General features: G+C 42.3%; 1 protein-coding gene across 1 annotated transcript in view; it reads right to left on the bottom strand.

The window, feature by feature from the left end:
• Positions 1-1,385: 1,385 nt before the first annotated feature.
• Positions 1,386-26,718, bottom strand: part of phip (pleckstrin homology domain interacting protein) — a 62,556-nt gene continuing 37,223 nt past the window's right edge. The window contains exons 20-40 of the mRNA XM_072440149.1: positions 26,576-26,678; positions 25,743-25,874; positions 23,898-23,995; positions 23,572-23,782; positions 22,613-22,723; positions 20,938-21,045; positions 20,732-20,856; positions 19,493-19,575; positions 19,293-19,404; positions 17,976-18,037; positions 17,254-17,409; positions 13,391-13,511; positions 13,189-13,314; positions 12,267-12,342; positions 12,136-12,192; positions 11,212-11,364; positions 10,302-10,454; positions 10,014-10,222; positions 8,801-9,030; positions 7,173-7,316; positions 1,386-6,424 (exon numbers count right to left, since the gene is read on the bottom strand). Coding sequence (XP_072296250.1) covers positions 5,775-6,424; positions 7,173-7,316; positions 8,801-9,030; positions 10,014-10,222; positions 10,302-10,454; positions 11,212-11,364; positions 12,136-12,192; positions 12,267-12,342; positions 13,189-13,314; positions 13,391-13,511; positions 17,254-17,409; positions 17,976-18,037; positions 19,293-19,404; positions 19,493-19,575; positions 20,732-20,856; positions 20,938-21,045; positions 22,613-22,723; positions 23,572-23,782; positions 23,898-23,995; positions 25,743-25,874; positions 26,576-26,678 — 3,220 coding nt within the window. The 3' untranslated portion in view covers positions 1,386-5,774. The remainder of the gene's footprint in view (positions 6,425-7,172; positions 7,317-8,800; positions 9,031-10,013; positions 10,223-10,301; positions 10,455-11,211; positions 11,365-12,135; positions 12,193-12,266; positions 12,343-13,188; positions 13,315-13,390; positions 13,512-17,253; positions 17,410-17,975; positions 18,038-19,292; positions 19,405-19,492; positions 19,576-20,731; positions 20,857-20,937; positions 21,046-22,612; positions 22,724-23,571; positions 23,783-23,897; positions 23,996-25,742; positions 25,875-26,575; positions 26,679-26,718) is intronic.

Raw genomic sequence — 26,718 nt, 5'->3', positions numbered from 1 at the left:
CTTACACTGAGGCAACGCCAGAGGGCGCCAAAGATGCACTTACACTGAGGCAACACCAGAGGGTGTAAATTACATTTAAAACGTGATGGAGCGTTGGACCTGGAGTTTTACTCCAGGTTTGTTCTCCAGACATTGCAAGTCCCTATGAACATTGTTTAATCTGTTTTTCACCGTCGCTCTCCGAGAGAACTGCTATTTGAAATTGAACTGAATTGAAAACTACACTAGGTACTCTTACCCACCTCTGAGGCTGAATCCAGATAAATCCTTTTCCTTCTTTTGAGAGTGTCCTAGTTCAGGCTGTGGGTCCAATCCCAGCTCCAGGAAGGAGGTGGAGGAGGTGGTCCTGTAGTGGTGGTGGTCCTGTGGTGGTGGTCATGGTCCTGTGGTGGTGGTGGTCATGTGGTGGTGGCGGTGGTGGTGGTCCTGTGGTGGTGGTGGTCGTGGTCATGTGGTGGTGGTGGTCATGTGGTGGTCATGTGGTGGTGGTGGTCATGTGGTGGTGGTGGTCATGTGGTGGTCATGTGGTGGTGGTCCTGTGGTGGTGGTGGTCCTGTGGCGGTGGTGGTCCTGTGGCGGTGGTGGTCCTGTGGTGGTGGTGGTGGTCCTGGTCATGGTCCTGTGGTGGTGGTGGTCCTGTGGTGGTGGTCCTGTGGTGGTCATGTGGTGGTGGTGGTCCTGTGGTGGTCCTGTGGTGGTGGTGGTGGTGGTAGTCCTGTGGTGGTGGTGGTCCTGTGGTGGTGGTGGTCCTGGTGGTCCTGTGGTGGTGGTCATGTGGTGGTGGTGGTGGTCATGTGGTGGTGGTGGTGGTGGTCATGTGGTGGTGGTCAGGTGGTGGTGGTGGTGGTCATGTGGTGGTGGTGGTGGTCATGTGGTGGTGGTGGTGGTCATGTGGTGGTGGTGGTCATGTGGTGGTCATGTGGTGGTGGTGGTGGTGGTCATGTGGTGGTGGTCATGTGGTGGTGGTGGTCATGTGGTGGTGGTGGTCATGTGGTGGTGGTGGTCATGTGGTGGTGGTGGTGGTCATGTGGTGGTGGTGGTCATGTGGTGGTGGTGGTGGTCATGTGGTGGTGGTCATGTGGTGGTGGTGGTGGTCATGTGGTGGTGGTGGTGGTCATGTGGTGGTGGTGGTGGTCATGTGGTGGTGGTGGTGGTCATGTGGTGGTGGTGGTCATGTGGTGGTGGTCATGTGGTGGTGGTGGTGGTGGTCATGTGGTGGTGGTGGTCATGTGGTGGTGGTCATGTGGTGGTGGTGGTGGTGGTCATGTAGTGGTGCTTTTCTGACATTCTGATTTCCATCTTTGTTCTAAAAGCTCTTTCAGTCTGTAGGTCCAGAAAAAAAAAAAAAACGACTTCGATCAAACAAGCAAGAACACACGCAAATATGAAAACACAACATTTTATTTAAAATATTGGTATGAACTAACTGGACAGCAGGACACGCCTACACATTCTAGCACGAAGCTTCTTTTCGCATGTTGTACAGTTTATAAAAGTATCCAAACGAACAAACACAAGCTCAAACCCACCGTGCAGTTTCCCCCCCCCATTCGACCCAAACTCTCCGCCCCCATGACTAAACCCCGCCCCCGCCTCCCCCCCGCTCAAACGCGACCACGCTTTGGCACAGCCCGGCGAAAACGTTATTGATCACGTCAACACAACACATCATTGAATGGACCGCTGTTTGAAACCAACTCAAAATTTAAACTAATATGACAAAAAAAAATCATAAATACATTTAATCTCTGTATAGGTTTGACTACTTTTATTTTCTTTGCCAAAGGTAGTTTTGGTGTATATAGTTTAACGTTGCTTCATATATTAATAAAAGTTCTTGTGCTGACGAGTTCCTACTTTCTTTGAAGCTCAGATATTGCCTACGTTCTAATAGTGTTAAAATGTCGAATATAATTTGTTTTCCCATGATAAAGCAAAGACAAAACATTCCTTCTGTTGCCGTTGATGACTAAGAGTATATATATATATATATATATATATATATATATATGAAACGTTAAGAACAGAAGTGTGCAACGTGAACGAGATCCCAATGGAAAATCTAAACACGCAGACGTCATTTATGGCAGATTCACAGATACAGGTATATGCACTTTTCACAGGCAAAATATGACAATAAAACAATAAAAACATTCAAAATCCTCCGTGCTCAGCGCCTCGGTGACAGACTAGACTGCGGCCTCGGCGACAGACTAGACCCCTCGGCGACAGACTAGACCCCTCGGCGACAGACTAGACCCCTCGGCGACAGACTAGACCCCTCGGCGACAGACTAGACCCCTCGGCGACAGACTAGACCCCTCGGCGACAGACTAGACCCCTCGGCGACAGACTAGACCCCTCGGCGACAGACTAGACCGCGGCCTCGGCGACAGACTGCGGCCCCGGCGACAGACTGCGGCCCCGGCGACAGACTGCGGCCCCGGCGACCCGGATTACGGAACATGTACGTCGTTGGGACATCTGAGAATAACACAAACGTGATCATATGTGAAACACTCGGGTTCCATTGATTGAAGTTGTGGACAGTGACGTTATCGGTTTGGTCCGATATCAAAAATGTAACCGATATTTGGCCCTGATATTCTTCCTCAGCTTCCCCGGTCTCGACGACGTGCTATGTCTTTTGGATTTAGTAACGTGGGAATATCTCAGACCAGAACATTTAGACCAGGGGTGTCCAAACTATGGGGGCCAAATGCAGACAAATTTTGGTTGGCCCTCAGGCTTCCTGCGACGATCTTAACAACAAAAATAACTACTTGATTTCTGTCATGTCTGTGATTTTAATGCATTTGTTTTCGTGTTGTGTGAAGCTCTTAGAATTGCCTTGTGTACGAAATGTGCTCGACAAATAAACTTTCCTACTTTTTTACTGTAAAATTGGTCAAAATGTGGCCCTCAGTGAAAAAAGTTTGGACACCCCTGAGTTAGACGTTTATTTGTGACCTTTCCTATTCGTGGGTTTCGAAATGATGACGAATTGGAAATGTTGCAGTGGCGATTAACATGTATAACTCAATTGTATATCTTTTGACTGAGGAAAAAGTCCACAAACCTCGGCATGAAACCGGAACGGGAAGTTGAAACATTTGTTCATGATTAGTATTGGCAAATATCGGCCATCGATATCGGCTGAAAACATAACATCGGAAAATCCTTATTACAAGTTATGCGTAGATAATGTGCCAACTTTGTCAATTGTATCTTTTGCCCATTTACAGTCGACGCCCGTGTTTCGGGTCAATTTTCCGGTGTTTTTTATAAATGAAAAAAGGAGGAGTCTAAACGTAGCCAAGGCACGCAGTCGGAAAGTTGATTGTGTGTGGTTTCCAGACGCCCGGGTTGAGAAAGTGCTAGAACATGCGACGCGCGTGGGACGATATATTCCACTGTGGTTTAAGTGCATTTCAAAAGCTAAGTTGCCCAAAGCTCCAAACCTGTACCTAAAGTTTGTGTACTGCGTTGCTCATGACAGGATCGGTGTGGACGTACAACAACAACAACAACAACAGAAGATTTGAAGTAATTTCTTAAAAGAGATTTCACAATGATCAAGTCTATGCCACTGTTGATACGCTTGTAGTCAAAGGTGCGCGATGTGTGACTTTTGTGGCGACGCCGTGGAGATGTTACTGCCGTTAGTGTTTTGTTTTTGTTTGTTTTGGCATCTCATGTTTTAGAATTTTAAATATAATGTATGTACTGAAAACACGCATTACTTTAATCTAGTCACGATTGGTTTACGGACCTAAAAGCAGTGCCGTAGAGCTCCAGTGATGACGTTCCACAATCTGACGTTGCAGAGGATGCCTTAAAAACGGCGAAAAACAATAATAACAATACAAATAATAATAAAAAATATTTGAAACTGAGTGTTTTTGTGAGGCTCGGAGAAGGAGCAGAGAAGAGGATCTCGTAAACAGGATGAATTAAGCGTAAATTAAGAAGAAAAAACAACTCCAAGAAGGTTTTTGATGAGGGAAAAATGTTATAAAATGGTTTAAAGCTTAAAAATAAAAAAGAGGAAATTTTGTATAATACGTGTCCTTAAAACAAACCCGTTTCCGTTGAACCAGCAGGTGGCGCCGTCAGGACAGTCAGTTCTGAAGGAAACCTCGCTCAAAGTCATGTATTTTCTGACAGTACGGACTCTGCTAATGGAATAAATGCTAAATCGCCAAGTGCCACAGTACGAGACTTTCCGGGCAAGGCAGTGACATCTCCAGGATTTCCAGAAAAGTTCCACAGTGAACCTTTAAAACATGTTTGCACACACGGTTATAAAAACACGCACACCCAGACAGGCACATGTACTTTGCAGAACGCAATCACGAAAAGGCACGAAGAGGTTTTGCTAATGACGGACGAGCTGAAATATAATCGTTTCATAAACATTCGACACTGTAAATGTGCGATAAACGATGATCTGCAAAACCTCCAAAACAAACTGCCCCCTAGAGGATCAACTGTGAATGACAGCCTCAAGTTTTAAAACCATCTTTCACTACGCCAGATAATAAACTAAATATAATCACTATTTATAGTGGAACCAGATAAGATGTTTAAAACACAATATCTAATGACAATAATACTTACTTAATATACTATTCCCATGTTGGCTTTTACAAGATGAAATATTGTCAATATTGGGAGACGCGGCGCGCAGGAGCGTGTAACAGTCGATTTAGCATGTTTTGCATTGCTCCGTCACAGACTCAAGAAGGATTTTGACGAAAAATTGCTTCACTCGCTCTTGTCTTTTGACTTAATATCGCTTTTTATATTTCATTTAATGCTATTTTGCGTTATCAGCGGTACTTTATTCAAAAAAATTATAATAATTTATTTTATTTATATTGTAGAAATCAATAATCTAAGTGCGGCGGATCCGTAAACCAAGTAATAAAATAACTGTGGCCTTATTAACCTTTGTTTAACCAGGTAAAAAATAAACATCGAGATCGAAACCTCTTTTTCAAGGTTTATCTGCAACGTCTGAATATGGGATATATATTTATATATAAATATATTGAGTTTGAGGTCAACATTGTAAATAAAAATTATCTTATTATTTCATCTGGTGAAATAAAAAAATAGCCTTAAAAGTGCAACAATCACAGTTTGTGAAAACAAAGATTTTGCAAATCACTTCTTGTTTGACCTTCATTTACAGTGTCACCGTGTTCATGGATGTTTTCAAATGTATAATAACTTTGTGGTCTTCACTCACGCTTCACCTTCCGCTCACTCACAGTAAAAGGGGTTAAAACAATAGAACTTCCTCTTGAACATGCAGAAACCTCTCACTCCAATAGTAAACAGACCTAGTATCTACAGTACCTCAGGAGGTACACCTTTTGGTTTGTAGCACACGGACACGTTTAGGTTTTAGTGAGACAGCCAGTCACATGTACAAACCTTACAAAAGCAGAGAGGGGTAAAAAAGATGTTTCCAGGCCAGTGGTCTGTAGTCCATCAAAGACCAAGCGTGAGCTCCGCAGGGACATGAAAAGCTCTCCTGTTGCAGACCACACAGACCTGCAGTTCTTCCACATCACCACCAGGCTCTCCATGTTTCATAGTTTCCACCAGATGTTTAAAGTTATATAAAGTGATGGGTTCTGGACATAAACTCCACTCTGAAGATCCAACATGGACCAATAATATAGAAGGAGTCGCACACTTCACAAACACACGCCTTTCTTCACTGCTTGGACCCGTTTCACGCCGGGTTCAAAGGTCACCGTGTCTTACCAGCCGATCAGATTGGCCTTGGCCTTCTCCGTCAGCTTCCTGACACGCCCTTTAGACGACGTGCCAAACGTGATGGACGAGTCTTCAAAAAGTAGCTGCCTCTGCTCCTCCTCAGAGTCCTCCTCCATGTACCAGGCCGAGCGTCGCCCCTGGTTACGCGTGCGCATCGACCCCTCCGCCCCGTCGTCCGGACTCTCGCCTGGAGGCTCTTTCCGATTGGTCCGCTGTGGTACTGCTTGAGAAGGGGGCGTGGTCTCCTCCGCGGCGCGTCGGCTGCTCCTCCGTAAAGGCTCCGCTTGAGACTCTTTCGGAGGGGGCGTGTCCTCTGTCGTTTTGGGTCTTCCTCGTCGCCGTGGTGATGACAATACAGAATCGGACATGGCGGTGGAAGCCCCGCCCTCGTCGCCGGTGGATTGGCTGAGCTCTTCTTCCATCTCCTGTTTGGCTTTGCCTTTCTTCTTGGCTGAAAGGGCGGGTCTTCCACGGGTCCTGGGCGGGCTCTCTGGACTCGTAGATGCGTCTTCCGGAGGGCTCAGAGGAGGCTCCGCCCCCGTCCTGCGACTCCGCCTCCCCACGCCCAGAGTCACATGACTGTTGTGGCCGTTCAGGTGAACTGTGCTGGGAGTGGACACACTGGTAGGAGTTACTGCGGCAGAAACACGTCACACAAGTGTGTTTAGAAATGAACAAAACATCTTTAGTCAATAATGCCACTTTAGTAATGGTCCTTCATCATAATGTCTACAAACAGCTGACATAAACTGTTATGGAGTAAATATGTTTGCATTAGGGCTGCACAATATTGGAAATGATTGTGATATGGCTGTAAAGTGCTATGCAATATTACAGCAATATTTGAATATATTTTGCGCACAATTATTTCAGTTGTATTAATCAACTTCTGTTTGAATAAAAACAGACAAAACCAAGATTAAATTTAGGCTAATGTAGACTGATTAAAGAAAAACATGATTAAAACCAACCTTCTCTTTTTCTTTTTTAAATTACGACTATACGATTATTAATTTTCCTCTTTTGTTTTGTAAATAAAAAAAACAGACAAGACACATGACCAGAGAGCACAGAAAAAAGAAAAAACAAAGGCATCTAAAGAAAATGAAGGCACATATAATGCAAAGAAAACGTCCAAGTTGGTCCAAAGTCCGTCTAATTTATACATTTTCAACGTTATTTTCCGTTCCTTATAGTCTGGAAAACATGGTGGTACATTTCTGTCAGATGGAGAACATTAGTGTTCCGTTTGTTTTTTTCATACATAAATTATTGCGTCAGCCAATAAAGCACAAATAATATCTTTACTTTTGCAGAATATTGTGCAGCCCTCGTTTGCATTCTAAGCCATTAAATCAAACTCCGCCTTGTGTCGTTTGTACCGGGAGTGTGGCGCATGGGGGTCCGGAGCTTGCGGCGCGTGTTTCCTCCGCCGTTGTCAGCGCCCGGAGACGATGTGACTCGGTCGTTCGCCGTCGGTGTGGATGACGACGCGGAGCTGTGAGCGCGAGTCGACCGCGTGAACTCTGAAAACACAAATACACGAGTAAAACGATGCAATAAAACTGGAGTAAAGGAGCCGCTGTTAGAGCCGCGAGATGCAAGAGGAGGACGGCCCACTCTGGGATGAATCGGGCTGTTTATTCTCCAAAACAAATTAAAATAACCTAAATCCATCCATTCATTTTCTACTGCTTGTTCCCTTTCGGGGTCACGGGTGACTGGAGCCTATCCCAGTTGCATTAGGCGGGGTGGGTGCAGTGGCCAACTCGTCACAGGGCCGACAGACATAGACACATAGATAACCATTCAGGTTGACTTCACTCTCACATTCTTTCACTAGGGCCAATTTTTGAGTCACCAATTTTACCTAACACATGAATGTCTTTGGACGGTGGGAGGACCCGGAGAGAACACACGGTAACACGGGGAGAACATGCAGACTCCACCCAGAGAGATCATGTGATGTTGGTCCGGAAGGCAAGAGCGCTAACCGCCTTTGCCACCGTGCACCCAACCTAAATGCAACCAAATTTAATAGGACTTTTACATGCTTTTGCTTTGTTACATACTTTCATATTCCACCTGGACTTTTTAACTTTATTACCAGTCCCTAATCTGGATTATTTTCAGTTAAATTAGCTTCAGTTTTGAAAGAGGAATTGTCAAAATCCATCAAATGCTCAAACTATCAATCAGAGCATCCTCCAACACCAGCTTTATGGAATTTAAAATCTGACATTCTTGTAGCTCGTTTTTAATTATAATCGGCGTAAATCAGTCCATAACTGCAGAGTCTCAGCTTCACAAAGAGTCCAGCCATTTGTTTATGCTCCAAAGGGTTCAGGAGCAGCTTCAGGTTGAATTGAAGCTCATTTTAGTCACTCTTGAGTTTGTTTTAATGTACACCATCAACATGTACAAATCCCAAAAGGTGCGAATAGTTCAATCACACAATCTCCTCTGCAACAGCGTAATCCGACCCGTATACGAGATGTATCGCTTGAGAAAAGTATCAAAATGAACGATAATATTGAGACTACTTTTTGCCACAGACATACGGTACATACACTTTAAGCCAGGCAATCGCAGTAAGTCCGTTATCTAAATGTATAATATTTTTAGAAAACTTGAGCTGGGATGAATAAAAAGTAGAATTAAACACTTAGGGATTACTTTTGTGTTTATAATTAGTCAATACAAGTTTGTTATTTGATCTTCTACAGCTCAAATCTTGATACACTACAATAAAATAACTCCCCACTTGTGCAAAAAAAAAAAAGGTTCTATGTGTTATTTATTGAACGATAGGTCAATTAATTATTGTGACAAGCCTAAACATGATGTTTGCTCTGATTAGTTTATAAAAGTAAAATGCATGAGATTCTTGTATTTGTTCACTTGCTAATACTGACGTTTTCCCTTTTAAATGTTTATAATCACGGACAAAATGTGAACTTAATCTGGGCTGATCATAGAAGCAATTTGTATTTTAAAACCAAACGGTCACCTGGAGTGCTTTGTGAGCTGCTGGTGTTTGCGGAGGGCGGTGGGGAGTGAGCCAGATGCCTCGCAGAGCTGCGTGTCCGTCCTGGAGTCGGAGCGTCTGCTTTCCCGTTTACCAGCAGGGGGAGCTGCTTCGATGGGATGTTCTGTCTCAGAAAGGGGGGTCTGGCGTGCGGGGGCGACGGCTCTCGTCTGGCGATGACTCTGGTGGACACGCGCCTCTTCCTCTCTGGACTGAAGGCAGATTTATGAACGGTCTTTATGGTTACGAACAGTGAGGGCGACACCATGTTTACAATGATGCGCTGCACCCGCTTTAAACGTGGGAAAGACAGAAATCATTTGCAGCGGCTCCAAACGTTTCCCTCACTTTTCATACTGCATTTGTAGCATCATAATTATTCACCGTGATGAGTTTAAGAAGCACTTTTTTGTGTGCAAATTTAAGGGGCCATAGCAGAGTTTTGGAGCCCGTTACCACTGCTAACAACAATTAGCATGCTAACAGCACACTGGACTTACTTCCCGTTTCCTGCTTTTACAATAGATCGGTTCTGGGGGGAAAAATATTCTTCTTTAATAAATTTATGAAGAAATAATCATGATTTGTGTGAATATATTTTATTTGAAGCTAAATCACTTTTTAAATAATTCTGTAAGAAAATGTATGCGAAATATAAGTCTGTTGTAAGAACTTCAAACAAATCTAATTCTGATTAAATTATAAAACCACAATGTACTGAAGCTTTTACAAAAACTACTTTCAAACGACTTTTGCTGATGGAGGCTTAAGTATTATTCGAGGAATACGAATACAAGTAGGAATACTAATACTTAATGAAGAACAAGAAGAAGGAGGAGGAGGAGGAGGAGGAGGAGGAGGAGGAGGAGGAGGAGGAGGAGGAGGAGAACAAGAAGGAGGAGGAGAAGAACAAGGAGAAGGGGAGAAGGGAAGAATGAGAAGTAGAAGTAGAACGAGGAGAAGAAGAACTGTGAATAAGACCCCAGGAAGAGTAGCCGTCAACGGCTTATTAGAATCCAAATAAAGAAACAAAACAATGAATTACAGCAGTGAAATGTGGCACGGTGTAACGTCCCTCACATTTACTCTAGCGTTAGTAGTTAATGTCTTTCTCACGAGCACAACAACCCTCCACAGAGTAACATGTGCACCCTAAACACCGTTAAACCCCCTACAACTCCCTCACGCTCTGTACCTGGAGGCAGTGCTGCTGGCAGAGTCGCTCCTCCTCCGCCTCCTCTTCATGGCGTGCCGCGTTTGCCGGTCGGGGGCGTGTCTGGTCTGGCGGTCAGAGCCCTGTCTCGTCAGTCGATCCGTCAAACCGTGGATGGCTTTATAATCTGCCAGAATGGGACTGATGTGCTCCTCGAACAGCGCCGACAGCCTCAAACTCATGCTGTAGATCTGCAGAGACGACCGACTGATTAGTACAAAAGATTTACACGCGTGACCTTAAGCGTGTGTGCGGTTTTCACTCGCTTACCCTGGATTTCTTGCTGGGAGTGTAGGCTTTAGAGTTGCTGAAGATCTGGCGCACGTCTTTGCACAGTTCAATGGGAGACTGGTACTTCCCGTCCTTCAGCGTGTTCAGGACCGTGTCAAAGTCCATGGGCGACCCTACAATTTCCAGGTAGTCCTAAAAACACAAAGATCATCCTCTCAATACTGTAAACTAAAATAAAATATAAACAATTGCTATGGATAAAACGAGAAACTAAAATGACAAATGAAAAAAAAAAAAAAAAATATATATATATATATATATATATATATATATATATATATATATATATATATATATATATATATATATATAAAAATATTATATAATATATTAAAAAAAATATGACAATGGATAATATTACATATATAAATAACAAAAAATATAATAATTAAATAATAAAAAGAAAAAACAAATTGGACAGTAAATATATGGTCTATTAAAACACATGTAAATACATAAAGATAAATTCATGCTGACTGAAATTTATTATTGTAGTAAATCACAAGCTGTTTTAATGTTTGTTTGGATTTGTTTATGATAAAACATATTTTGTCGTGCGTTTTATAGTCTGCATCGTCCAGAAAACGTGATTAAATAGTCAACGATTATGTATTGCAAACCTCCCTCTCACATAAACTCTACCTTATACCAACAAACTAGCTGGACAATGACAACAAAAGTTATACTAAAGCATCCAGATAAAACACTGAAATATCTCCTCCAAAATGACAAAAATAATACGTAGGAAGCACCGACTACTGTTCCCTCGTGTCTCCAAGCACCAAAGTTCAACCACGTGATAAACAATTCACCGTTTTCTCTTGTTTACGGACGTCGACTTTAGGAGGTGTGTGTGTGTGTGTGTGCGTGCGTGCGTGCGTGGTTTTACCGGGTACTCATGCAGGTCCACCGGTTCCCTGAACGGCTCTGAATCCTCGCACTGAAAGATGAGGTCCAGCAGCTCTTTACAGCGGCTCTTCCACGAGTGAGGGTCATACGAGGCGTTCCGGTTTCTCAGTTGCCGTTGCGTGGCCCGACGACCCTTTGGACGGACGAAAACACAGCATAATTACCACTTTTACCACTTTGTAGAGCTGCGATGACTAATTGTGACTACTCAATGATGACAATTTTACGTAATAGTTATCTGGACTATACAGACACATACAAAAGACGTTTAAGACCTTAATACCTTTTTACATAGTTTTGCCCGGGGTGCGACTTGTACTCCGGAGCAATTATATGTGATATTATTCGTTATTTTCACAAGAGGGCGCTCTAGGCTCTAAGCAACGCAGAAAAAGAAGCTGCACTTCCTCTACCTCTGGAGTTTGTGGAGTCGTTTAGAAGTGACACAGAGGAAGAATTCAATGGATTTAGTGATTTGGGGTAAAACTGATGCTTTGGTAAACTTGTTAGCATGTTCTTTATGCTATAGTTATCTGAATAACTGTTAATATGTTACGTTAACATACCAGACACTTACCACAGTTCTGTCTGAGCGTCATGTAGTGGAAGGTGTTAGCGTTAGCATACGTACACCTATTCACCATGTTCTCTCATCTGTTGTTATTTTAAACTGCATTTCAAGATGAAATGTCTGTTCTTGGTCTTGGATTTTATCAAATACATTTCCCCCAAAAAGCGACTTATACTCCAGTGCGACTTATAAATGTTTTTTTTTTCTCTATTATGCATTTTTTTGCTAATTGACTAATAATTTGGAAAATACGGTACTCAAAATCTCAAAAAAGCTGCAGCCCTACTACATTGTATACATTTAGTTCCTTTCTAACAGTGTTTTCATTGTTACCCGGTTTCTTGTGGATGTTCCCGGTGCATTAGTGTCTTCATCCTCCTCCTCCTCCTCCTGAAAGAAGATGGATGTAAAGATTTCGTGTGTAGAAATAATTGGGTCAACAGCGCTTCAGAGCGTGAACGTACAGAGTCTTCGGTGTCGGAGAAAGTTGCCTTCTTCATCGTTTTGTAAAGAGGCATGAGGTTTGTCAAACTTTGGTCTCTGAAGAGGAGAGAAACGCAGAGATCAGTTTGAGTTTAGGAAAAAAAAAAAAAAAAAAAATAGGACATAAGATTGCGGCTCATCAGGAAACGCCCACTAAGCTAACAAAAGGTTTGAACGCCTTCGTAGACAAAAAAATAACCATTTACTCTGTAAATGTGGACTTTGTGTCTATATTTGGTACAATATAATTCCCAAAGGCGTGAAATCAAATTAATTGGTTTAATGGCCCAATGCTAGCACCAACTGCTAAGCATAAATTGCAACTCGACTTGAATTTGTTGTGTTCGAAAGACACATAATCCGCCAGGAGACGTCTTAAACGACAGAAAAGGGTTATGCTTCCCATTGAATTAGCATAACCCTTTTCGGCACCTTCTAATTATTAGAAGGTGCTTTTTGTATCAAATACATTTCCCCACAAAATGCGACTTATACTCCAGTGCGACTTAAAATACGGTACCAAAGGTGTCCGAAAAAACACCCAAGACCAGCACTGATTTACCGGAGGGTGCAAATAAAGACACCCAACCCAACGGCTGTTCCACTGCATTTTGTGAAAGGAGGAGGAGCCCTTTTCTTGCTCACGCATTTTGGCTAAACCCGTGAACAATACTTTTCACCCGCTGCTCCAATACGACGCGTTGTAGACTGAATTTCGCGTCCTGGGACCAGACAATTCAGCATCTTTTCTCCAGTAACTTCGTACACCGATGTAAACGGGACAATGTACGGAAAACAGCCTTTACACGGTTTTCTAATGTCCAATACTAAGTTGTAATGGCTGCATTTTGAGCACTAAACTGGAAATTCTACCAACGGTCTTTTAAACGTTATTTCACTTACTTCATAAACTGAAGCATCAGGTCCGAGACAAACTTGGCGGTGGTCACGATGAACGCCCCTGGTTCGTTGAAGGTTTGGGCGTTGTGTTCGATGTAGCGCACCTCCCACATCAGAGACGACAGCCGCCTGCACCATAACAGGACTTTACATTCCCGTTCAGAAACAAAGCGTTACCGCAGCGTGCGACGAGGCGGAGACTTGCCTGTAGAAGCGGTTGACGAGCCTTTGGCGGATCGTGCTGAGGTCGGTGACGTAGGCCACCACCGTGCAGTAGGTGGGATACGCCTGCAGGTCCACGGGGAAGGCGAACGGAGCCGCCACATCTGCACATTGGGATGTCACGAATCAAGTTTACAGAAACACATCACCATAGAGAGCACTCACGTGACGTCACACGGCCGCCCCCCACGCTCCCCCAGGCTCTTGGCCGTCATCAGTGCGTGTCCCCCTATACAAGCCCATTCTAAACCGCAGTCCATCTGCTTCGATTTACGACGAAACACGGTTCAAAGAGGCCCAAAACTTCAGTAATGATATCGCACTCTTTACTATTATCACAATGGTGAAGGTTTATGTGGCAGTTGATGCAGCAACCGGGAAGATAAAGATCCGATACGAGAAACCCGGAAATAAGAGCGCGATGGACATAGACTTATATCTCTCGATATAGATATAGATAGATAGATATAGATAGAGGTATAGAGAGATATAGATATAGATATATAGATATCTGTTCTGCGCACGCTGTAGAATTAACTTCAGTTTAATTTAGGCTCAAAGTAGATCTGAAGTTTTATCGGTTGTCACTCACTCACGCGCGGACGGAGCGGCTCGCGGCACAGGGAGCTGACAGCTGATCAGACCGGGGCAGGTGACCAAACCCCGGGCATGCAGCCTCACGCACCGCCTGCCTGCGCTGGAGCTCCGGAGAATAAACGCTGTAGAATAACTTCAGTTTTATTCAGCCGTAGAGCATTTGATCAAAATTGTGACTTTTGAACCATGGGACCAGTGGGCTTGGAGATATCTGGAAGAGTCGTGATTTAGGCATAACATATGGATCTGAGTTGATTGATCGCAGCTTTTCTAAATATTGACCTCTGTGTAGCTCGTCCAAGGAGTTTGTGGACTCTGACAGCACTGGGGGCTCCATAATGTACGTTTGAGATCACTTTCCACGCTCTATCAGTGCAAAGGAACGTAACAAGTGACGGCCAAGGGGCGGCAACGTATGATAAGGGGGCGGCAACGTATGCGTATCACGTGGTTTTGTGACGTCAGTGAGTGCTCTCTATACTAGAAAGCAGGATATACCGTATTTTCCGGACTATGAGTAGCACCTTTTTTCATAGTTTTGGCCGGGGTACAACTTACTTATATTTATATACTTATATTCCGGAGCGACTTTTATGTGATATTATTTGTTATTTTCACACTTTATTTCATACTCCATACTTCTTACATATGTTTTTTTCTTCTCTATTATGCATTTTTTGGCTGGTGCGACTTATACTCCGGTGCCACTTATAGTCCCGAAAATACGGTATATGAGACAGATTTTCTTTCAAGCTGACCAGTGGACATGGGCAAAAGCAACACAAATCGTGATGGCGACTAACAAACACAAACGCTGGATTAAGGAAGCCGCTGAGAGAGCCATAAAGCAATTGGGACGGTGAACAGAGACGAGGGGGCCTATCAGCTGTTGAATGCCCGTGGCTACCGTCCTGGAGAAGCCGGACTGCAGATGACGCCGTTCCCCTGCCGGTGGAGGGAGGAGAACGGCCCAGAAACCTGTCGCGCTACGAGTAACCGCCGCACCACGTAATAACTAATAAGACCAACATGATATTAAAGTGTGCATTCATCCCACAATGTTGGCCTTAAAATGTGTTCGGTTTAATATTTCTGCTGTCATTGTAGCACTGCGTTTTGGAACTACAGGTCAGGGGGGAAAACTCATTCTCAATCATTTTAAGACTGACATAATGCGTTTGCTTCTTTATTTAATCGCTTTTCAGTTAATCCTAGTCCACAACAGCAGCAACAGTTGTGGTGAATTTAAAGTGTACAAATAAAGCTTAATTAAAGTGCATCCTACACCTCTACAATATATAATTTGTGTGGAAGTCTGGTCAACACTGAGTTTATTGCCCGGACAGATTCACGACTTTCTACATGGAAATACATATCTGATGAATGAGACACTTATAATTGTTAGGTTAAATTCAGTCCTACTTTTATACAAAGGCATACTATAACTTCCATTTAATATCATGCTTTCACTTAGATCTCTGCAGCTGCAGCGTTTCTTGTGCGTCAGTAACTCAGATCTAATGAGGCAGAATGCGTGGGCGTAATGGGAGAGGGAGACTATTATTTACTCTTTCACCCTCTTCTGTCACTAGAGGGCGCTCCAGCCCGTACAGTTTCCACAATTACAGCATATTGCAGATAGCAGGTCTGAATTTGTTGTGACAATGACATCATATTTAAGAGGAATTCACACCAGTGCCTCCACGTCCTTCAGCACAATCGTTCTCAATCGTTTTACAGAAAATGTGGCTTAATAATGCTGTGATAATGAAATGCTCTTTCCAAGCTCTACAGTGTGAACTAAATGTGGAACAAACAAGAACAAAACCAGGTCAAAACGGCTCAAATCAAGCTAAACCACCGTTGTCATGACACTGACGTTTCAAACTCAATTTTGTTAAGAAAAAGTCTCGATACCAGTTTGACGCCACAAAGACGACCAGAAATGCTTCTTTTAACGTTACCATGTGGTCTTATAAGAGCTCTGTTCAAGATCAAGATCGTGCTAAAACTGAGCATCAATACTGAAGAAATCGCACTGTTTTAGTATTTCTACACGTCTAAATTGCGACAAGTTTAATTTGAAGTGGTTTGGTCCTGGTTTGAGCTCGATTTAGTCCAGTATCAGTTCAAAACCTAGTCCCAGTTTAGACGTGGATGTGATGTGTGGACTATAATATTACCGGTTCAGAACTATTCTAGCCCTGAAATACCAGCAGATACGGTTTTAAAGTAGGTCTAAAGCAGATTTAGCCCTAAACCACGACTTTCTCCAAGAAGAACCCAACGTACCACTGCTCCTTTTAGCATTATGCTGTGAAAAAGTGTTATAAAGTTTGGTGTGTTGTAAATAAAGTTGGATTGGTGCGTTTCCTGTATCACAACAAGAGCAGTGAGTACGGGAAACCAGTGACTTCAGTTTGATTCACCCAGAGTGCAACAACAATAACGATGACCCAAGAGCCCGAGCAGTTAATCAAATTGTGGTCTAATCATCTCAAACAGCCCATGATCAGATTTGTGCGTTTTAATGAAAAAAGTGGTGTAGTTTGGACGAGAATGAAGTGGATTATTTGTGTTAAATGTGTTTATTCATTGTCCATTTAAAAAGGCCCTCTGTGACCTTTTCTGGTTGAGGGTCCGCCCACTGCTCGTCTCCGTGGTGAGAATGTTCCACAGTGCGGCATTAAGCGGACGGCGCCACCGGGGCAAGTTACAGGTCGGGTCTGTGGAGAGGCGCGCGCAGTCGTTGAATTAAAAACATGTGTAGTTTAATAAATGGGGGACGGGAAAGTTTAATGGCGAGCTGTGGAACATTCCAGGGAAAGTAGTAACATCTCCATGGAGACGAGCAGGTGCATGAACAGTAAGTTTGTTTCAGTAAGAACATACCGGTAAATAAACATTGAAATACAAGCGGTTATTTTCATGTTAATTAGTATGATCCTAATATACTTTTAGTAATGAGGATATTGTTGTACCACATGAAATTTAGCTTTTAGCATTATAATTTTAAGAAATGTCCCAACATTGTAATAATAATAAGTAGTAAAAAGGAGTTAAAAAAATTAAGTGCTGGTAAATGTCTACTAAGCATCATGATATAGTTATACAGAATAAGACCTTAACAATTCAATTCAATTTATTTTTGTAAAGCCCAAAATCACAACTAATACTAATGAACATTGCATTTTAACGGCTTATACATGTGCAAACGAGCAGCCAGTTGAATGCGAGCTGTGTTCATACCCAGAGTGCAGAGCTGGTCGATGGCCTTGATGATGCGGTCGCACTCCTCGGCTCTGGGTCTGCAGCCCCACTCGCCCTCCACCGGGACGTACAGCAGCTCCCGGTGCTCCTCCGCCGTCAGCGGGACACTCAGGCCCAGCTCGTCAGGGAACGAGGCTGAGAAAGACCAGGAAAACACACACACAACCTTTAACTGTGGACTCGAGCGACAATGTAGAGCCTGGACTATTCTTTGTGCTTTTCATAAACTAGCAAGTAGGATAAAGAAGCTGAAATCAAAATGTGGCTTTATTTATGAAGTTATGATGTTTGCAGGGTAAAGTAAAGCAGACGGAGGAGAAAATAGCCTTTTGGCAAATTCTGGTACATTTACAGTAATGTTCATTGATGTACACTGTCCCTGTTAAACAAAGACACATATATCAATACTGTATTTTCCAGACTATACTTATGTTTAAACTTCAATACTTATACACCGGAGCGACTTATGTGATATTATTTCTTATTTTCACACTTGCAACCGGATTTCATACTCCAGTGCGACTTATATATGTTTTTTTTCTTCTCTATTATGCATTTTCTGGCTGGTGCGACTTATACTCTGGGACCGAGCACAAAGAGGTAAAAAGGCAGTCACAGCTCACTATCAGACCACTCACTGACTGCACATACCCCACAGTTAATGCTTCAACTGGTTTATGAGTGCGTTGGTCAAGACTCACCGTCGTCAGGGACCGGCTCCATGTCCCACGGGCTCATCTTCTCCGTGTCGCCGTTGTCCCAGCTGACAAGGAGGAGACAATATAACAGTCATGTCTTGCAACAGCATCACACTCGCTCTCGGTTTTGGTGACCTTCTTGTGTTGAATTTAAATGGCTCGAAATCGTGAGTGGAAACATCCTCCATCTCGTGTTGGAGACGATTAAACTCTTTCAAATGTGACTCACCGAGCAGCACATAAGTGGAGAGGCGACGGCTGTTATTATTTTAATCAAACTGTACTTTATTGAGCAAAGTGGGCACTGTATAATTTATGGTGCAAAAGATCGATGCGAAACAGCAAAAGAACATCGATTCGTTTGTGAACTTTCGGAGAAACAACGGCAGCTTTCAGAAGCACTTTTCCGATGTTCGTCTCCACGGAAACGTTAAACTTTTTTCTAGAAATGTTCCACAGTATGGCATTAAACGTAACCATTTCCAGGTTAAAAGTCAGATGTGTGAAGAGGCAACCTTTTCAGGGACTGTTTTTAGCAACAACAACAAAAAAACTAATTTAATAAATGCAATGAAGATCAGTTTAATGCCATATTGTGGAACAGACCAGGCAAAGCAATAACATCTCCATGGAGACGGACAGACGATGGACCCCTCCCTTGCCAGTATGTCCTCTTTATGCCCCTTTGTTATGTAGATGAAGAACCAAAACATAAATCGCATGTTTTGGTGACAGAGCAAAAGAAATTCAATAAGTTGTCAAATCAGAAAGTGTGTTTTATATTTTCAGGGGTAAAAATCAAAATATAATCAATGAAGAAGCTCAAACTGGTGACTGGAAATCAGAACTAATCAACACTGAAACTGGTCAACAATAATTATTTAGATTAGTCAACTTGCCAAACGATTATTTCTATTAAACATTGAGACTAATTTTTTCAATGAAATGTGGTTTCTGAAGGATTCTTGAGAGAATATTTATAAACAAAGTGCATTATTGACAAAAAACTGAAACGGTTTATTCCTTTATGACATTTTGATTAAATAAAGTCTTTGTTATAAAAAGGTTTTTTCGTTTATGTTTTAGAGACTGTTTAGTCTGTATAGTCTAGGTGACATATAGTCGATTAATCCTTGCAACAATAATAGTGTTGAAACTAGATACAGGACTTAACATTTTTAGACATTAGACTGTAATAAAAGCTAATAAAACTCAAGATTATTCTAAAACATTTGTGTTTTTATGTGTTTTTTGTTATCGCTGTAGTATTGTAATCTCAAATCTTTTCCCGTGTGTGGAAGTAAAGTCGTAAACTCATACCAGACGCTGTAGCAGAGGAACAGGCTATCGGGATACTCGGGCTGGTACGGCTCCTGGCTCTCGATGGTCCCGAACCACCAGGCGTCATCGATCACCGACCGAAATCTGTCTCCTGTAACAACAGAACGCCACAAATAAACCCGTCGCCGTCCCGCTCGTTACACGCTGTAAACGGAAGGCGAAAACGGCGCTGCACTGACCGATGCTCCACTGCCGCCGCCGGGCGTTCTCAAACTGCTCCCGCAAAACCAGGAAGTCGATTACGTCGGGCATGTCGTGGTATCTGCGATGAGAGGCAAAACAAGGCGTTCAAAGCGGGTTTTACGGTCGATTCGTGACATGATCTGTCGGTCTTTCTTCCGTTTTATCCATTCAACATCGGTCCAGTCATGATGTTCCAGTGGGGGACGGGCAATAGTGACAGAAATGTTGATACATCTCGCAATAACGATATCCAGACGATATTGTAACAGTGCGTCAGGAGTGTAGATGTCTTGAGGTTCAAGTATTGCATAAAATGTGAATGGACCATAACGTTGCAGAAATATCACTTTATATCCTTGTTTGAGAGTTTACAATAGATGTTTTCTGCCTATATTGGGGTCATTTATTTGTGTTTTTGTGAGTTTTTTCCCTTCAAAATAAAACACAAAAACAAACATGACAAGAGAGCAAAACAAACATCAACTAAACATTTAAACATGTATAAAAAACAGTCCCAACGAGTCCAGAGTCGGGCAAATCTTTCCTTTTCCAAATCAAGTTCAAATGTTATTTTTTCTATTAGTCTAATTCCTGTTTTAACGTAAGTCCAGTCTTTTGTCGTCAGGAGTTTTTTGCATCATTAATTTCTTTGTTATGGCTTTTTTTCCCCGCTTCCAAAAAAGTATCCATTCACTGTGTCCACGGCAGGAGGTTTAAGGCCAAGTACACAGAGTGGAAGGTCAAAAACTGTCTGCAGTGCGCCCCTGATATTTTAAGTTTGCAAATCTCCAAAACCATCAACGGCTCAACAATAGTTAGTTTAGCAAGGACGGGCTATATCGGTATCCCCAGATATCGATATCCATCCGATAGTGAAAGTGTCGCAGAAATGTGTCTTTACTAAACCGCCGCAGTCTGTGTGTGACGCTCTGTCCCCGTTTGTCCTGTGTGCGTCCGATTTGCCTCAGTAAACGGACTAACGACTAATAAAAATGGAAAAAGAAGAGCAATTAAGCAACAAATGTGGCTGCAGACCTCAATAAATACAGTATGTAGGAGAACCTGTGAGCTTTACTTCAAATCTTACTATTGGCATCATCAAATATCGATTTATCGATCGGCCACTTCAAGAGGACAAATATGGGACATCTGTAACCTTCATTGTGATCAAACATGCGACTCTGGGACGTTTAAGGGTAAAAGTCGGCCATTTCGCCCACAAATAACCGGCTCACTTCATGGAAAAGGATCCCCCGGTGAGCTTGCCGGTGTCTGGGTCCAGAAAGGCCAGCTTGAGGCAGCACAGCGTGGGCAAACCCACTTCGTACTTCAGCCCGACGATCTTCATCAGCTCCTGCTCCTGAAAACACGACACACAGAGGACTTTTAAGTACACGTGGAGCGGGAGAAAAACAAAACGCCAACATGTCTGCGCCCTTACCCTGAGCTCCATCTTGTGCCACGGCTGCTTCTTCGGGTTGATGCTGAAAATCTTTTTCTGCTTCGCCATTTCCACGTACGCGTCGTGGCCCTGTCTGAAGTAGTAAACCTGCAACGACACGATGGAAACGCAGTAAATACACTTGAATTATACTCACTCGGCTTGTACTCGACAATCAAATGCCATAAAACGTCAAGAAACACTAAATGTGCTTTTATAACAGCAGTGTACGTCACAGGCTTTGTAAAACAGACCTAGGGTGAATTGTACGTGCAATTTCAGTCCGCAAACAACCTATTTTATGGATAATTCTGTCATTTTAACACAAAAGCGGTAATATCTGCACTGCGATACATGCGTGATAGACTGAGGGTTATGAATGAAGTACAAGTGAAGGTTGTTGCACTGGATACAATGCACTTTGCTCCAGTTTCCCCCCTCCTTTTAAGGGCCGCAGATAAAGTAAATAGATAAATTACCTTCACAGTCAAAATCCTGTGCAAACATCATTGCCGTCGGGCGTTTTGCAACTCTACGTTTTCTACATTAAAAAGGTAAACGAAATGACCTGGTACAAGGCGTGTTTCCTGTCTGTTTTGTTTTACGGTGTTAGTCCTTGCACTCTTGCCGATTAAAAAGTCGCTGAACCAGATCGTTTTCACGTAATAAAAGTTACATCAGCCTTGCCCCAGCACAGATATTCACTCGGTAAGGTGAATAATAAGGCACATGTCATTAAAGCAGTTCGTACGGTCAAAATCAGACCGCTGTGAGCTGTTGATATCGAATTCTAAAGCCTTTGTGTTGTTAGCTGTTTGTGTTGTAGTTGTTGTTGTTGTTGTTGTTGTTAAGCAGAATTTCCATCTCGGAACGTTGCTCATGAACTCGTCACGGTGGATAATCATGACGCTTGGAAAGTGTTGTTGGACAGTAGTAAGCAATTTACACAAGAGGGAGAAGTTGTGTTTTGAGTGACGATTCCTGCACGTTTGAATCGTCCTTTATTGTCCTTCAGCTGAGACTTGAGTGCTCAAAAGTGTTAAAAATAAGAGACCGATCGATGCTAGAACAAGTATCAAAACTGGGTACTCGTTTGTATCGATATCGACGGGAAAAACTGACCTGGACAGTTTTAGACCAAGAATAAGAATGAAAATTCGTTTTTATATCGTCTTAAAAAAGAGCATTTTGTTCTTATTTTTGTGGTGCTGGAACTGGTTCTATGAGTTTATGCTGTGGCTCTATTATATTATGTGGACAAGACACAGAGCTTTGTATTTTAAAGTTAGAATTTGTATTATTTTTATTTTTTTATTATTATTTTTTGTCTCGGCCAATTTAATACAGCAAGCGAAAAGAAACACGGCATTTGACACCGAACGTTTAGTAAATATATCAAAAACAGAACTCGATTGTTTTGAGGCACAAAATGGACATTGACATATTCACACGTATTTGGTCTTTGGTTGTAGTGAGTAGCTGTAATAATAATAGTAATAATACTGTACACGCCCTGTTTTTCACACAAAAGCAATTATTCCCTGAAATAATTTTTTTTAGCATTGTGACAACACTACGTCCTGTATTTGACTCCTCCCTCCTCTGACTCCTCCCCCTCCTGTTCTTACGCCGTGCACGCGTGTGGTCACAAGGGTCACAGGGGTCACAAGGGTACCTCGTCTCCCATCTGGGGGATGTAAGGGCATCTGCGGGGGGCGGTGTCCGTGATCCAGGCCGAGGGAAGCCACTCCTCCAGAGTCAGGCCCTGCTCCTGCAGCTGGGCGCGCTATGTTCACAACGAGACGAGAAACGAGTTATTTCACGACGCAGGAGAGACATGTAGGACACATTTAGGCAGCTCTGAAAACACGATGAACCGCAGTCGGAAACATGTGTGCTCAAATGGAAACAGATTGGGCTTTTCATTAGAAAACGCATGCAAAAATAAATACATGTGAATCCTGTTGCTACTATAAGGCCCACGATTGGTACTTTTACTGCTTCTACCACGCGCTTGAAACTCTGCTCTCTACGTAAAACACAACACTGGAAAAATACAATCTTAAATAAGTGAATAACTAGTATTTAGCTTGATTTAACAATAGAGTTTGCCAATGGAAGAAGCATAAAATGTCTTTCATTAGTCAAAATAAGAAAAACACAAGCCTTTTTGTTCACTTAAAATTAACTGCATGTTCCATTGGCAAATCTTATTTTAAGAAGGTAAAAATATACTCGAATTAAGATTATTATTACTTGATTTAAACAGTTATTTTGCACATTTTGTTATTACAATTGTCGTTTTTCCAGTGAACACATGATAATACAAAAACATGTTTTATCAGGGCAAATCGTGACCAGTCGACATAATTATATCGATTGTAAGGATTATCTGGATTTTACAGGCGCCAAAACAGTGGCATTATTCAATCAAAACGTCCAAAAAGTAATAATGTACTTTGTCAATATTCTCTAACTTGAAGCCTTCACTCTCCATGTTGCAACCTTTATTTAGTCGATAATGTATTTAAAAAGTCTTTAAAAATTAAATAGAAACTCCTTTGAAACATTCGCACACACGTCGTTTGATATTATGTTAACATTCTGATTCTTCGTTCCCAGGGAAACACAGACCTTGGTTTTCTCCTTGGGCGGTTTGCTCTTCTTTGGTAAAGTGCCGTCTTTGTCCGGTTTCTCCTTCTTCTTTTCCTTCTTCCGCTCCTCTTTCTTCTTCTCCTCCCGGTCCTCCTCGAAGCTCTTCTTTTTCACCTTGACGCTCTTTTTGGGCGGTTCGAGGTTGATGCCCGCGTCCGCCGTCCAGTCGGAGTAGTCGCTGGAGCACTCGCTGGGAAAGGAAAAACGTCAGTGAGCGTACATGTCTTTAAAGCAGCTGTATTTAAATAACTGTAAAGTGACGGCGTGGAGACATAAACTGGCTCATGTGTGAAGTGTAAGTCCACCTTGAACTGCTGTGGTCGTCGGGCCACGGCTCCTTTAGGTCCTCCTCCTTCTCTTCTTCAGAGGACTGACCGTTCACCTGTCGCACTTCTGCCTCGGCCTGAAAACACAGCATCCTCTTAAGACTGAGGGATAATAAGAGCTTGGATTAAGGCTGTCCAAGTCTAGAAAGTATTGACGGTATAAAAACAGTTGCATAAACTAAAAGTGATCTTTCCTGAACAGTTTAAGAATGATCTCGAGCTTGGTCAGAACTACAAGACCACGATGAAACAAAAATAAAGCAGTCTTATTTTTGTTTTTCTCTGTGTTTTCTTTACATTGTGGTATCGAAAAGTGTTGACATTGAGATTGAAATGTTACCCGTGACGACACTTGTTAAGATTGGTATTGGTCTATGACGTCACTTCTGTCATGATAATACATTTTGAAATCGTACAAATAAAACTCCACAAGTTAGTTGGCATATTTGAGTCCTATAAATCTCAGACCCGAGCAAAAAAAAAGATCCAAATGGTCGCCATTTTTTGACCTGCAGTGACCGCCAGGGGTCAGGCTTCAACAGTCAATAACGGAAAACGTCTCAATCAACCCGATTTTAAGATATTTCAATCAATCCTTTATTTTGGTAGCGAAGGCGAGCGGGGGAAACATGCGGGTGACACGGGCGCCGCCATGTTTGTTGTGATTACGCTGCTGGCTTAAGCGTGAAAGTGCGCAGGTCAAATTTAATATGAAATCGAAACCATGATGCAGAACAACGTGAGCGGTGGCCAAACCAGTGGCGCCAACAGAAGAAAACCAAAAAAATAAATAAAGAAATACTGGTTCACTCCTGCATAGTCTGATCTATACAGATGCATATGTAGGTCCGAAAATGTAGACGGCACCCTTTTTCATAGTGTGACTTATATGTATATGTGATATTAAGATAAGATAAGATAAGATATTCCTTTATTGTCCCACATGGGGAATTATTAACACATTATTATGTAATTTTGTTCCTTATTTTCACACTGACAACCACAAGAGGGCGCTCTAGGCTCTAAGCGACGCAGAAGAAGAATCTGCACTTCCTCTACCTCTGGAGTTTGTGGAGTTGTTTAGAAGTGACACAGAGGAAGAAGAATTCAATGGATTTAGTGATTTGGGGTAAAACTGATGCTTTGGTAAACTTGTTAGCATGTTCTTTATGCTATAGTTATCTGAATAACTGTTCATATGTTACGTTAACATACCAGACACTTACCACAGTTCTGTCTGTGCCTCATGTAGCTGAAGGTGTTAGCGTTAGCATACGTACACCTATTCACCATGTTCTCTCATCTGTTATTATTTTAAATTGCATTTCAAGATGAAATGTCTGTTCTTGGTCTTGGATTGTATCAAATAAATATCCCCCAAAAAGTGCAACTTGTATATATTTTCTTCTTCCTCTATTATGTACTTTTTGACTGGTGCGACTTATACTCAGGAGAATACGGTAATTAAACACATTTTAATCAAGGTCAATGATCAGCTCGGGCCTTGCGAGGTCCACAGCTCTGTCAGTAAAGAAATTGACTCTAATTAAAAGTCTTGTTGATGTTCAAGACATTAATATTGAAAGTCATATTTATTCATTGTTATTTAGACAAAATAAAACCAACTCGAGATTGATCAATATTGGGGGGAAAGACATGATTGAGTTGTCACACAGCCCAGCTCCAGTGCAGCGGTAAACTCTGACTGGAAAATAAAATAAGATAAATAACAACAACAATAGCGTGAGCTGAAACACTCATGATCGTTTCGGTGACAAAACGATCATGGGATCGGCGCCCCGGTCGCAACGGAGGCTGCTCTACCTCAGAGGCGCTGTCGTCCTCGTCGTTGGCGCTCTGTCGACTCGTCTCCTCCACGGCAGCACGCGTGTGGTAACCGTGGATACCCTGACTCCGCCTCCCTTCATCTGGCACACACTCGGGAGGAGGATGAACCTGGAGGCATTGTTAATACAGAGTTTTACTACAGGCTTATGAGACAGACATTACAATGAAGTAGAGACTTTCCTTAAATGATAAGTGTGTAAATAAAATGTCGATCTGCAGCTAGGATGATTTATTACTTCATTAATCAACTTGCCTCTGTGTGACATTGTAACTTTCTATAAATGCATTTTTCTCCCACAGAGACAAAGATTAGATTTAAAGCAGCACACAAACACCAAACTTCACTATCTTGTTCTTAACATGATTTTGACAGATCCCACAGAAGGGATTTGTTGACATCTTATTCTTAAAAACACAAAAACCTATAAGATCTAGATTTCGCAATTACTAAGTAAAATATCAAAAATTCCCTCAGTGAATTTTGTTGTATCTAATATGTCAACAAAGATAAACCTGGCTTTTTTCAGATTGACATGTCCCAAATATGTTGATTTTGTCATTTTTACACACAAAACGCAAAGTTAGAGTAAAATGTAATGTATTTATTTTTCCTATTCACCTGCAGTGTCTCACCTTAAAAACACAATATTTGAAAAATATTATTAATATATTAATATTATATATCAAAAGTAAGAAATATTCTGTCTTGTTTATATTTGTACAGAATAATTTTGTAGATGTTTAGGTTCGTATTGCAGTGAACCATGAGTGACCGTGTAAAACGATTGTGTCTCAATGACGTGACTTACTTTGTTTTCTTTGGACCCTGAGTGGACTGTACGTCTTCTGCGTTCAGACTGATAGATATTGATCTCCTCGTCTCCTTTCGCCTCCCTCCAGTTCACCTGCCGCCTACAGGACCAAACATGTTCAGAGGAGGAAATGTGTCACA

This window comes from Eucyclogobius newberryi, unplaced genomic scaffold (genome assembly GCF_026437365.1).
Source record: "Eucyclogobius newberryi isolate DKJ021-1_F unplaced genomic scaffold, fEucNew1.0.hap1 SCAF_1, whole genome shotgun sequence".
Classification (NCBI taxonomy): Eukaryota; Metazoa; Chordata; class Actinopteri; order Gobiiformes; family Gobiidae; genus Eucyclogobius; species Eucyclogobius newberryi.
The sequence above is the reverse complement of the archived record's forward strand: the minus strand, read 5'-3'. Positions and strand labels throughout refer to the sequence as shown.